The 14,016-nt window shown below is 34.2% G+C and overlaps 1 protein-coding gene across 2 annotated transcripts; it reads right to left on the bottom strand.

Annotated features, from left to right (window-relative positions):
• Window positions 1–1,410: 1,410 nt before the first annotated feature.
• On the bottom strand, window positions 1,411–5,629 carry LOC104750104 (ABC transporter G family member 3-like). 2 transcript variants are annotated; one of them, XR_015585337.1, is made up of 12 exons: window positions 5,321–5,600; window positions 4,395–4,920; window positions 4,235–4,314; window positions 3,871–4,157; window positions 3,598–3,769; window positions 3,376–3,489; window positions 3,160–3,288; window positions 2,883–3,074; window positions 2,710–2,741; window positions 2,351–2,623; window positions 1,938–2,045; window positions 1,411–1,849 (listed from the first exon to the last, which is right to left on the bottom strand). XR_015585337.1 is itself a non-coding variant. In XM_010471851.3 (12 exons), exons 2-12 carry the CDS (start codon window positions 4,897–4,899, stop codon window positions 1,595–1,597), a joined length of 2,202 nt encoding a protein of 733 aa, XP_010470153.2. In that variant the 5' UTR covers window positions 4,900–4,920; window positions 5,321–5,629; the 3' UTR covers window positions 1,411–1,594. The 2 variants fall into 2 exon arrangements, 1 of the variants encoding a protein (XP_010470153.2); XM_010471851.3 differs by having other exon boundaries at window positions 2,710–2,796; window positions 5,321–5,629.
• Between the last annotated feature and the right edge of the window lie 8,387 nt (window positions 5,630–14,016).

Raw genomic sequence — 14,016 nt, 5'->3', positions numbered from 1 at the left:
GTCGTCCAGACGTAGGAAATCGGCCACCGAATATGAGTGGACCATGGGCTGGGAATGGACCTAGGACCTACTTAGAAAAGGGGGACCCATGGACCGAGAGTAGACGTGAAACCCACTTAAAGAGGTGATGACGGGCGTTACAAGTGGTATCAGAACCGAACCCAGATGAATGTGGATTCGAGAGGGTTAACACCGTCGAGGGTGACAGTTTTGGTGTGTAATGAGAACGTTGCAATATTTTAGTCGGAAGAATTGTAACATCCCGATTTCAAAAAGTTACAAAAAAGTTTAAAACAATTGATTAACCACCTGTAACACCTCGACTGTCACCTTTCTTAATAAACTTCAAGTTCACTCTCGACCTAATATCATATAAAATGAAACAAAGAGAAGAAACCAAATTAAATAAATTGAACTAAGAATATTCATTATTTAATTATGTACACTAAACAAAAAAAATAGAACCCGCTCACTGGATCACAATAAACCGGCTCATTAGCCAAATTAATATGTTTGTAGGGAGCAAACCTAATGGTGTATATTCTCGATGAATTTAACATTTGCTATTTATTCTAATAAAGTCACTTCACATAATAATATTTTTCCTTCAGTATAGTTTTGGATTCATTTGGATTCATTTTCCTAAACTTGGACCCCGAGGAAAAGTTAAAATTTCGAATACAATTATACAAACAAAGCCGATCTACCATACCTTAACTAGACACAAGCCCATACTCACATTTGAACGACTGTACATCTTGATGGGTTTCAGACTTTCAGCTACTACTCATGATGCATTTACATAGTTAAAGGGGCCATCTTGAAGCAGTATTTACTATTTAGATTTTAGACACTCAGAATTTTGAGAAGTTTGACGGAAGCATAACAAGATCTTAGAGACCATCTCCAACCATAGTTTCCTAACATGAATTTTTTTGTTATTATTGCGATCATACAAATACTGTTATTTAATTTGATAAGTTTCTTAAATAGTTTAAAAACTCTTTCCAAAGTTTCATAAATCTCTTAAGAAATTTTAAAAGAAAAGTTTCTACTATTTAAGAAACTCATACCATTTTTTATTTATAGTTTTTTCTCTCTCTAAAATAAGAGATATTCATTCATGTTAAGAAACTTCCTCCATTGGAGGTGGTCTTAGACACAGAATTTTGAGAAGTTTGACAGGAAGCATAACAAGATCTTTTGGTTTTTATGGTACTCAGTCGACCACATGTTGTCCATACACGTTCAGATGTTATATAACGCAATTTATACAGTGGACCATACACGATCACAAATCTCTCTAAACATTTATAAGCCATGTTTGTATATGTAACATAGGTACAACCGTACAACTACAATATTACAAAATTGTTATCACATACAAATGGAAGTTAAAATGGTGATTGATTTTGTTTCAAAAATGTTATCCATGCAAATGAATCTCAAAAAAGTGTTTTTATATTTTACATTTTCTGTCTGTCTGTCCAAATTTCTAGAAAAATAATTAATAATAATAAATAACTGTTTTCATTTTCAACTACTAGAATTACAAAAGAGACTAAAGTAATATTATCTAAAAATCATGATTCATCTACCTAGAACTGTTATTTTTCTTATGACTAAGCAGTAAACGACCAGACACGTTCTTGTTTAGGCCAAAACGTAGTAAAACATAAACAAGAAGACGGTAGCCAAAAGCCATAGCCAACAGCACAAGCATGTTCCGCCATTTGGAGTTTGTGTCTGGAGATATCTGGTAGTTTCCTTGGATCGCCTGGTAGCCCGATATACTCCTCACTTCTCCAACCGCAAACACTTCCCCGAGGTACTCGTTCTCTAAAAGACCCTGCACGTATGCAAACATACAAGAACGTTCTTGAGTTTACCCCCTGGAAGAAATAGAAGATTGTTTTTTAGAATGTTGAATATGTAACCTCGATGGAGTAAGTGTGGAACGAGATGTAAGAGAACGGGTAAGTCCAGACGGGTTTTGGTAGAGCGTTACGGATTCTAAAGTGACCTGAAGAGAGCATCATGATCACCTGCAATGATGCATAGGAAGAAAGATCAATCCTTTATCATGACTAATTCATTTCTAAAGACACTAATCTCCTTTACTAATCAGTAATGACCTACATGTACTAAACTCTCATTTGTAATCAAAGTGATTGGTAAGCAATAGATTCAAGTTTGATAAGCGTATATAATATCTCCTAAATCCAACGCTCATCTTAGGCTGAGTTGACCATTCTATTTTCCCTAAGTTGTATACAAGTCAAATCTATATTATCCAAGAAGACATGAATCATAAATCTGATAAAAGGTCAATTCGAAATACACAACTCACGTGTACAGAGATGAGAGTCAATGTGCTCCAGTAAACATCTCGCCAAATGCAAGCAATGGAGAGCATCAATCCTTCGTTCACTAAAAGGCACATGAAGAAGTTGAGCACAAAGTACATCAACAAGCTGAAATCGTCTCTTAACCCGACCATGAAGTAGAACACAAGACTTGAGGAAATGGACATTAGAAACAAGAACGGTATGCTTCCCAGAAACTGCCCTAGTAAGAAGACAAAAGCACCCGAATGCTGGTTCGATGCTTCACTTCTATATATCTATTAGAAGATGAAAGTAGAAAACTTCAGAGCTCAAAAGAAAATGTGATCAAAGATAAGAGAAATCAAGAAGAAGAAATGGTTACCTTGATCTCTTTTAAAAGTGAAGGTATTCCAGCTATTCCCAATAGTGAGGCAAAGGAGACAAAAACAAACACAGCAGCAACTCTTGTCTGTAAGAATATATTTACATGGAACAATAAATTGCATGTTTCGGTACTCAAATGTGACATTGTTGAGAATGGTTTAAAAGACTTACTGAAACAGAAGACAAAGAATGACCTAAGCCAGAATATAATGTGCCAATACTAAGTGTAAGAATCATGTAAAGAATAAGTCGGAGCCAATAGTATTCCCATTCCCTCGACATAACTAGAAGCGATCTCCAAGTGAGCACTGCAACACGTGTAGCAGCACCGGCTTGTCCCTTGGATTTAAGCTGTGTACCCTCCTGCAAAATGAAAAAAGAACGTTCATATAGGAAACAAAAAAGAAACTTAGATATATAATAAGATCCATCAATAGACAATTGTTACCCTTTCGGTAAGTTTAGATATCATAGCCTCGACGGAATCAGCATCTGCAGATGATTTATAAGTAGCCTCGAGAGTCCGAATAGCAACAGCAGTATCCATATTCACTGCTGAAAAGTCCCCATTATCGTCCTGTTGTTTTTATTTACCTCATATCAGGAAAACAAGAAACAAGAAAGAAGCACAAATCATATAAACTCTCAAGTTTGTGTAATGTACCTGCCAGTTTTTGCACATTGCAATAATCCTATCGAAATCTGTGTTAATAGCCCGCAAAAAATGATCTGATGGACTTTGCATAATCGGGCATGGGAATCCAGCATTTGAAAAGTGCTTCAAGGAGACACATAACAAGTAAAAACATAACTTAGAGAGTGATCTTTTGGCCTTGATATGAGAAAAATAAAAAGTTCCAAAACGCTTTATAGTTTATATATTTACTTGTAAGCAAGCCAGTGTCTCTCCAAAGAAGAGTGTGTTTCCATTTGATAGAAGGCAGATTCTATCAAACAAACCAAACACTTCAGTGCTGCTTTGATAAATCGTAAATACAAGTGTACATCCCATACTTGCAAGCTTTTTTAGCGTCACCATCATAAGCAGTGCTGAAACACTATAGAAGAGAGCAAAAGTGTCAATTTTAGAATGCAAGGATTCTAAAATGTAGTATAAGGCAGATGATAACATATTTAAGTTTAGAAATATGGTTAAAACCTGTCAAGATGATAAAGAGGCTCATCAATGAATAAGATATGTGGTCGCATCACAAGTTCACGAGCAATAGACACACGTCTTCTTTCACCACTTCGGAGTCCCTTCATGTAACAGTGACCACCAATCAATTTGTTTGCATAATCACTCAGAGACATTGCCTGGATAGCATCTTCCACAACACTCCTTTTCTGAAAGAGGAAACCTGGGAGCTGAAGCAGCGCTGAATAGTATAGGAATTCACGAACTGTAAGCGATCCAATCAGTTGTGTTTCCCTCTCAACAAACCCCTACAATAAAAGCAAAAGAAGAATTAACAAAGCAAAACATTAACAAACCAAGAAAACTATAGACAGTAGTGACTCACGTATGATCCATAAGGCATATGTGATTTTGAACCATTCACAAACACCTCACCGTACATTTTTGCTGAAGGTGGCAATCTTCCTATAAAAGATAAGAAGACCATGTCAAGTGAAAGAGAAAACAAATACTAACAATGAATCAATTGCCAAAAAAATACTTACCAGCAAGTGCTCTCAATAGAGTAGACTTCCCAGACTTAGCAGGACCCATAATAACCGTCATAGTCCCGGGGAAAGCATAACCATTCGAACTCTTAACAACTTTGTCAGAATATTTCCTCTTCCCTTTCATAGTAACAGTCAAATCTTTCCAAGCAATAGAAGCACCAGCAATTTTCCTAACAACAACAGCCGCTCCTCCACCTTCAGGGACAGGAGGAGGAGAAGAAGCCATTGATCCGCTATTCATCTTCGACAGCGAAGGAGAAATAGGTGTTGTTGTTGTAGCATAGTTAATAGAATCACCACCACCAGCTTCATCTTCCATTCTTGAATCAACATCAGGTGTGTCTTCCCACTCAGGAGAATCCTCAAAGGATATAGGTTGTCGAAGAGAACCAGGTTTTCTTACATAGAAAAAGTGACTTGATGGGACTCTACTTGTTGGACTACTTGCAGATGACGAAGATGAACGGTATAAATCTGATTGAGACTGTATCTCCTCCATTCTTTTGACCACTCAACAACACTACAATTTAACAACCATCAAAATGTTTAGATACCATAATCAATATGCAACCAAAACATAAAAGGCCATTAAGTATATGAAGTTATTAGTGAAGCACTAAAATGGGAAGTTGCGGTAAATTGAAAAAAAAATCTAAGCATTTTTTTGTTTCCATAAGCTCACTAAATTACAGTTTCATGAATGAACAAAGTACAAAATGAGAAGTGAGTCCTAATTAAGTAACTTTAGTAGCATAAATCATAAAAAGCCCTAATTTTTTTTTCAATTTCTGCATTATTGAGACCTTTGAAGAAGATAACTTCAAGTTCGTAGCTTTTTTTCTTTCTCAGTACCCACAAAACGAAGACTAAAGCAGAAGCAAGAGACCCAGTTCGAGTTACGATGAGAAGAAGAGACAAACCTGGATCTGAAACACAGGGAGAGAGACGCGGAGAGAAGAATGGGGAATCTCTTCTTGGGAGTAGTATTAACTTGATTCGCTTCAAGAGAGAGTAACAAAGTGAGCTCTCAAACTCAAAAGTCACACTCTAAACTCTTTCGGGTTCTGCAAAATAAAAATGGATTGGGATTTGTTTTTTGTTTTTGTCTGAAAACCAAATGTTTTAACAAATTATTTACATAAAAATTAGGGAAGCGAGTTTCTTAGTTTTTCCAAACTCAAGAGAAAAAAAACAAAATTCAGATTTTTAATAGAAAAAGGGTATTGCATAAATAATGTTTGAAAAATATTGTGTAAGTATGATTTTTTCAAATTTGCAATAATTGCAATTATTTGTCCTTTGAATTTATAAAGTTTTTTTGGGGGTTTAACTTTTTTTTTTGAAGTAAAATCTCCTTATTTCTAGTATAAATTAATTTTAAATCATGCTTATTTTCAGGATATACTTGTGAACAAAGTGTAAGTGTAACAAAAAAAAACCAAAAATACTAACATCAACTTTAAGCTTCAGATATCTGACCAAAGTTTTTGGACTAGTGCTTTTTGTACTTATGAAAATAATTTGCTAAAATTTTTAAATTTCATAGTAACAAAAATTCAAAATATCTTTGCTTTTAATTTTGTCTTATTCAAGAAAATAAATCGTGATATTAATTAAAAGAAAAGAAAAAAGAATATGAGACTTTGGTTAACTGGTTATCCTTAAATCAAGCAAATTATTAAAGTAAAAAAGTATTATTTGGACGTTAAATGTTTTTTTTCTTCTTTTGTCAATAATTTTAATTGATTAGCTTAAAATAGTCAATGCGAAAGAATGTCATTTACAAATAAACTCAAAAGCGGTTTAGCATGAACTCAAGAATGTCGTATTAGCCCTACGAGAAACGAAAATGAATGAAAAATCAAGAAAGCTCCTCTTATCGTTTTGAATCTCTACCCAGACCACTCGGCTGGAAAATATACCATCTTCACCAAATCTGAGTAGTTGGTTATGAACACCACATCTCGCTTGTTTGCTTTCATCATACACTTCATCGTCCACACTAGTGTAACACCGACAAACTACGACGGAGATTTGCTGCCCCCATGGTTTGTGAGGGGTCTTTACAACAGGAACAATACCACCCTATTCCTGAAAAAAATTGGTGTCCTTCCAAGAGCAATCAATGGAACATCTATAACCCGAATAACTCGTGGATTATACAAGACCAACACGGGGTTGTTGAGACTCGTGTAGGAGATCCAATTGAGCTGCAGACCAGGCCTTTTCCTCACTCTCCGCAAGTTGTATAACATCTCTTGGATCTTTATCCATAGCCTCAAAAACCTTTTTGTTTCGAGCTTTCCAGATATACCATATCAACCAAGGAAACATTAAAATATTGACATCCTTCGGCGTTCGCTAGAAAAGATAGTTCATATTCGCATAAAAAGATTCCGATGGGAAAACACCCGGAATCGTTGGAACCTGAGAAAGTTCCCATCTTTGAAGAGCGGGCGGGCATTGAAAAATGGCATGATTTATAGTTTTCTGATGATTGCCGCACTTAAGACACTCAGAATCACACACTATACATCTATTGTGTAAATTCCACGTGACGGCCATGCAAATAGAAAGGACTTGCCACATAAAATGCTTTAACTTAGGGGGACACTTGGTTTGCCACACATAAGCTTGTAAAGGCGAATATCCGGACCACAGACCTCCACCAGCGTATCCTTATGAATTGTTTGGTAGCCCGACTTAACCGTGTATTTGCCAGTTTTGGTAAAATACCAACCTAGAGAATCCACATAATAAGGGGTCCTCAACGACATAACACATATCAAAGAGACATCCTATGGGTCAAAAGTAATATTGAGCAACTCAATCTTCCACGAATTTTTCCATGTGTCAATAAAATGGTCAACTGTAAGTGACGTGGCAACATTGGAATCTTGATGTAAAGTTGGCCTCGGGTATTGAGCTGGTATCGAGGGATCTGTCCATACAGAATTGGAAGCCCTAGACCCAATCCTTTTGATAAGCCTTTTATTTACTGGAGGTCAAGCTGAGATAATACTCATACATCCATAAGACAGGGAGTATGACTTGATAGGTTCCAAAGGATCTGATTTTTGGAAATACTGGCCTTCAAACACTCTCGCGGAAAGCGAGTCCGACACCGTTATCAGCCGCCATAACTGTTTAGCCAGGAGGACAGTATTAAAATCATCCACACTCCAAAATCCTAACCCACCATTCGCTTTACTAGAAAAAAGCTTATTCCAGGCCATCCAATGCATTCCTCCTGATTGGCCGTTATTACTCCACCAAAAGTTTGCAACAACACTTATTAATTTATCGTTACTGATTTTGGAAGACAAAAACAAGGCATCACGTAAGGTTGTAAAGCGGTGGCAACAGATTTTATCATTACCTCTTTACCCCCTTTAGATAAGATTTTTGAGGACCACCCATTAACCATGGTATGAAGCCTTTCTCTAACAAAAGAAAAAAGTTTTATTTTGGACCCACCCATGCTCTCCGGTAATCCTAAATTAGTACCCATCTCGTCTAAGGTGGAAATCCCTAAGACCGTTTTCAACTCTTATGTGGTCCCGCCGAAAACCTTATGCCCAAATTGTAAAGAAGATTTTGTTAAGTTTATTTGTTGTCCTGAGACCCCTTCAAACTGTTTTAAAATCCGTAAAATGACCTCGCATTGCTCCTTCTTATCTTGACAAAAGAACAAACTGTTATTCACAAATAAGAAATGGGAAATAGAGGGGGAGGGTTTTGCCACTTTTATCCTAGTAATCAACTTATCATGTTCCGCCTTTCAGATATTTGCCACCAAAACTTCTGTGCACAAAATAGATATATATAAGGAGATAAAGGGTCACCCTGACCAAGCCCTCGCTTTTGGGATTATCAACCCTTGGGTCTGTCCATTTATAAGAACCCTATACCGCACTGATTGTATATATCATTTGATCCAAATAATCCATTTCTCGCAGAAACCCATTTTCCGAAGTAACTGAGCAATGAAGGGCCACTCAACCCAGTCGTAGGCTTTACTCATGTCTGTCTTGATTGCCAAATATTTTATCTTGCACGAAGAATTCGTGCGGAGTCCGTGAAACATCTCTTAGGTAATAAGAATGTTATCATAAATCAAACGACATGCTACAAAAGCCGATTGAGTTTCCAAAATAATACGTGGCAGTAACATTTTCAACCTCTGACAATGAACCTTAGAAATGATCTTATATTCCACATTACACAGGATTATCGGTCACAACTCCCGTCATCCGTGTCAGTCTTTCCGTTTTCGGGATAAGATAGATATTAGTATCATTTAAGCATTCATCAAAAGTCTCATTTTGAAGGAAGGAATTATCAAAGATAAAAAATCCTCCTTAATAATATGCGAGGCCTTTTGGTAAAGAAGTGCTGTCATACTATCCGGACCGGGATCCTTTTCTAGACGCATCATAAAAAGCGCAGTGTGTATTTCTTTTTCTGTAGCGGGCACCGTTAGTTTCCATTGACTTGATATGTTATTACCGTTGAAACCTCCTCCAAAGCAGTCTTAATGTTTTTGCAAACAATGAAGCAGTGTGATGTTGTTCATTTTTGACTAAAAGTGGGCATTGTCCAAATAGATTATCTGACTGAGTTTTAAAATTTTAGAAAAAAATTTTAAAACTCATTAGGATGATTTAGTTAGACACTTTGGATGGAAATGCTTCATCCAAAATTAACTAATAATCAACAATGTGTCCAAATAGCAATTGAGACTGATTTCTCTAGTTATGTGCCATTGACTAGACTTCATATTTTGCATTTGCATGACTCACTATTTCTAATGGTTTTGGATAATGCTCCTAATTTTTTTTGTCTTTTTTTCATTTTGCATTTGCAGATTAACTATGTCCATTAGTGAATTTGGACTCCCTTTATTTGTTTCTTTCTATAGTAAAAAGGTAAGAAACTGAGATAACTAATCTAATAGAAAATATTTTTCTGAGACGATAGAATTGGGAAAATGTCCAACAAAACTGATAATAAATAGTACAAAATCAAAATTATAGAAGCCATTATTTACTTATAATATTTTTTTCACAGTCGCTCATGTGACTAACATTTTTCGTCACTATTTCTAGTTTTTGTTTTCCTTTCCCACACTTGCCATCAAACATTGATGCCGCAAGAAGAATTATCGACAACCATCCAGTACCTCTATTATTTTTGTTTTGTCGCTGACTTGCTGCATGCATGACCAAAAATTTGGAGAATTTATCTCTTCTTTACTTCATATTTGGTGTCACAAAATTTTGCCACTAAGATACAAAAACACAGCTTAACATCATATATACTAACATTATAATAAAACAGCTTATAACTGATGGCAATATATGTTTGTTATCCGTCAAAAACAACTATAACTGATGGTAACCAGATGGAAGCGACCGTCGGTTCTAGAGCCTTGGTAACATATACTATTGACGGATTGGTCATCGATAATTAGTCGGTAATCCGTCAATGCATTATCGCCGACAGATTACCGAAGGAATATCAAAAAAGAAATATCAAAAATCTCCGTCTTTACCGATGGTCGTTTCTAAAACGTCGTCATTACTGACGGAGTACCGACGATACTTGTCGTAAAATATTTGTTATTATCAATGGAGTACCGATGATACTTGTCGTAAAATGTTCGTCTTTACCGATGGAGTATTGACAGACCTTTCGAAAAAGTCCGCATGAACCGACGAATGTTTTTTTTTAATGAATTTATTGAAAACTTACATTAGCAAAATTATTGAAACTGAATATTAAGTATATATATTTCTTATATATAAATTCTTAAATATTTAAATTTCTGAATTTTAAAGTTTTGGAGAAATATTTTTAAAAACTCAAAAACAAGCAATTGTGTGTAGAGAAAATGCATCTTGCCCGTCAATTATCCATTGATTTTTTTTGAAAATTTTAAACGGCTATAAAATGGTTACATTAATGGATAGGTTAATCGATTGATTTCTAACCGAATATACTGACGATTATTTTTCATTGATAATCCATCTGTAAAACTGATGGATTATCGATGAATTTTGTTCATCACTAAATTAGCGATGGAAAACTGATAAGCTCATTTTCTGTTGGAAATTGATTTCAGTTTGCCATCGGTAGTTACATACAAACTTAAATCCATCAGTACATCTGTCAGTTACGTCACTGTTTTCTTGCAGTGTAATATGTAGACTTATATACTGAAACTGAGTCTGAATATCCTCTAAAGATTCACCATGGGTTTCATATATGGAATTATATTAATGGGGGCTTATGAGCCCATAGACGAAAATAGATAAGAAAGCCCTTAAAATGTTAAGAAAATTCTTTGCTTTCCCTATTAAGGAAATACTAAGTTAATATCCGTGCTACGGGATTGTTTTTAAAATTTACTTGTTGATCAATATTTCAAGTGAATACAGTAAAACCTCTATAAATTAATAATGTTGGGACCAAGATATTTTATTAATTTATAGTGATATTAATTTATTTATAAATTAATAATTATTATTTTATAGTGTAAATTAATAATTATTAATTTATAGGTATATTTTTAATTGTTTAATTTTTTAAAATTATGAATTGAGACAATCTTTGCAAAATAAGATTACGAAATTACAAATATTATAGAAAAATTTTAAAAATAAATTACAAATATTATAAATTAAAGAATATTGTAAATTTATGGTATTTGAATTGAATTTGAAATAATTAAAAAATATTATTGAAAATAAATTACAAATATTATAGACAAATTCACTTATACACATGACATAAATATTCATATTTATGAACAAAAATATCAATTATCGTATTTTAATAGTCTATCAAACTATCAAAATGTAAATGATGCATATGTAGAAATTGAAAATTTTAAAATGTTTTAGCTGTTTTATGAAATGTAATAGAATATTTTATATCAGTATAGTTTGAAGATATAATATAACTATTGTTTTATAGATATGAGGTGAGAAACATATTTTACTATATCAACATATATATATATATATATGTAAATTTACATGATTATTAATTTATGATATTATTGGGACCATATTTTACATGGGATTTCAAAAAAATTATTATCTTATTATCTTATCGAATTTTGTTATTATCTTATTATCTTATCGAGTTCTAGTAAATAACCTAGATTTTGTTTTTCCTAAAACGAAAAACTTGGATCATATCAGAATTCAGAACTCACCCTAATGTTGTTATTGATTGGAGGAGACAGAACATAGTTGTGGACCTGTGTTCAAACAAATTAAAAGGCTAAGTTTATCATAAGTATTGTTGTATCACAGAGACATGCACATAATTAAATAAAAATACTACAAAGTCTTAATGTTCCATGATGCTTCAAGCATAACCACATGTGCCTGAAGAAAACAGACAGAGACATAATGTACTACAATATAAAAATTTAGGAACTTAAATATTGTTTCAATCTAATATTAAAGAATATTATATATCATATTGCTACAAATATGATATATTGACACAAATTCACACCATTGTATGTTTTATATGGCATCTCAACGCTCGAAAATTCTAAAGGGTATGTCTTTCTTTCATAAATTTCTCCAGGTACATCCGCACTGAAATTTAGAGATAGAAACCAGTCAAATGGATCAATAAGTTACATATAACTAAGACTCTAAGAGACCACTAAACAAAAGAACAAAACTATGTCATAATCGAACTCTAAACTGGTCAATATAACTTTTTTTGTAACTTATAATTAGTATGTTTAAATAGAAACATTTACGGCTTGGTTTGTGCCTAAAGTCGTAGCAGATAGAATCAACTGTATTTTTGATCAAGGTCTTCAAGGTGGGATTGGGTGCGAGCTTAGAAACCCAAAGCCAGTAATGTCCAACCATCATCAAATTATATGAAATTACAAAAAAAAAAAAAAAAAAAAAAAACAGAATAATAAACAGAATAAAAAACAGAACAAAAAACACCCAAATACAAAATTACATCAGCTAAAAAAGTATAATCCACTTGAAAATAATAAGCAAGAGTCCTAAAAAAACAAACAAACTTCACTAACCAACATGGAGAGGCTTTTGAAAAGATTTGTGAGACTTTTGTGTTTTGTTATTAATTTGATTTTAGATTGAGAAAGTGTGGTTGCTTCTAATATGCGATGAGGCTACCTACATACACCCTAATCATAAACCCTCAAAGAACCTCAACTGTAAATACCATAGCAATGTTCTACCCAATCGCATCATATCCAATATTTTGGATCAAGCTATTGTACTAAGAATTGCTACACAAATATATCAGACAAAAATCTAAGAAATGAGAATGAATCAATACAATACAAACCACACACAAAGAACTTACAAACAACAAAATGGTCAAAGATACACTTAATAGAGGAAACCTTAAGATCGAGCATGTCAGAATTGAGGTTACCTTGAAGACGGATCCAAATCCATCTTCATCGAGTTTGTGGATTGGGTGAAAATCTTTGGTATTACTTCTACTCAAATTATCTGTCTCAAAAACTTCTTCTCGGTTTTGTGATAGAAAATTGACTGAAATTGGAGAATCAAAGAGAGATATCCAAAGAAGAGAGAAAGAGGAGATGAGAGAGAGAGGGTTGACTCTCTAAATGTATTGTGTTTTTACTTCAGGTCAAAACTGTGGCAAATCCATTACAACTACGCTCTAGCTTGAGAAGACAATTATAAAGGATATGTTGGTGGTGATACACGGCGTGTCTGTTACAACTTGAATGAACACATCAGCCGCTACTCTTTCTCTATGGGTTGAGGAAGAAAAGCATATGGTGTGAAGAAGACGAAGAGCGAGACTTTTGACTTTTTTGATTCGGTTGACAAGAGGCTTACGAGTAGAGAGAAGGTGACGTGAAACCAAAAATATTAATATTGGTTCAAAAATCTGAGATGTATTAGTCGTTATATTTTGATTTGCTAGCTGTTTTAAATTAGATGTCAGCTCCATGTTTTTTTAAATCGCTGAGGTGTCATGCTCTGCTGAGAAGCGTTCAAGTTTTATTGTATTGATTCTAGACCTATCCAAACGCCAGTAGCTTGATTTTTGTATTAGAGAACTTGGAAAGGAAGAGTTTCTCAAGATCAAGAGTTTGGATAGAGCTTTAGGTAACAAAACTAAGTTTAACATTTTTCGATCCCATGAACAAGAGTTATTAAAGAAAAAAAAGAAAGATTGAAGAGTTATTAAAAAAAAAAAATTCATAAACAAGATAGTATTAACACATACTTGCATTACATATATATACTTCATAAATATTGAGACCAAAAGAATCAACACATCATTGAATTATTTTCTTAATTAAATTCTCAAATAGAAAAGAAATTTAATCAAGGCGATATCTTAGACCGAGAGGTGACTTTGGAGGAGGAACACTTAATGGAAACAAGAGGCTGATAATTTACAAACCGGCTCGGAGCTGATCTCGGTCGGAACCCTTTAGGCATACAACTCTTTACTTCTGTCCCACGGAAAAACTGATTCCTCGGATTCAACTTGACTGTGTTATCGACCGATAAAGGCATCCCTGATGATGAGCTTGGAACGCTTTCCAGTGGTATAAAACGCC

Source organism: Camelina sativa, chromosome 16 (assembly GCF_030686135.1).
Source record: "Camelina sativa cultivar CO46 ecotype springtype chromosome 16, ASM3068613v1".
Taxonomy (NCBI): Eukaryota; Viridiplantae; Streptophyta; class Magnoliopsida; order Brassicales; family Brassicaceae; genus Camelina; species Camelina sativa.
The sequence above is the reverse complement of the archived record's forward strand: the minus strand, read 5'-3'. Positions and strand labels throughout refer to the sequence as shown.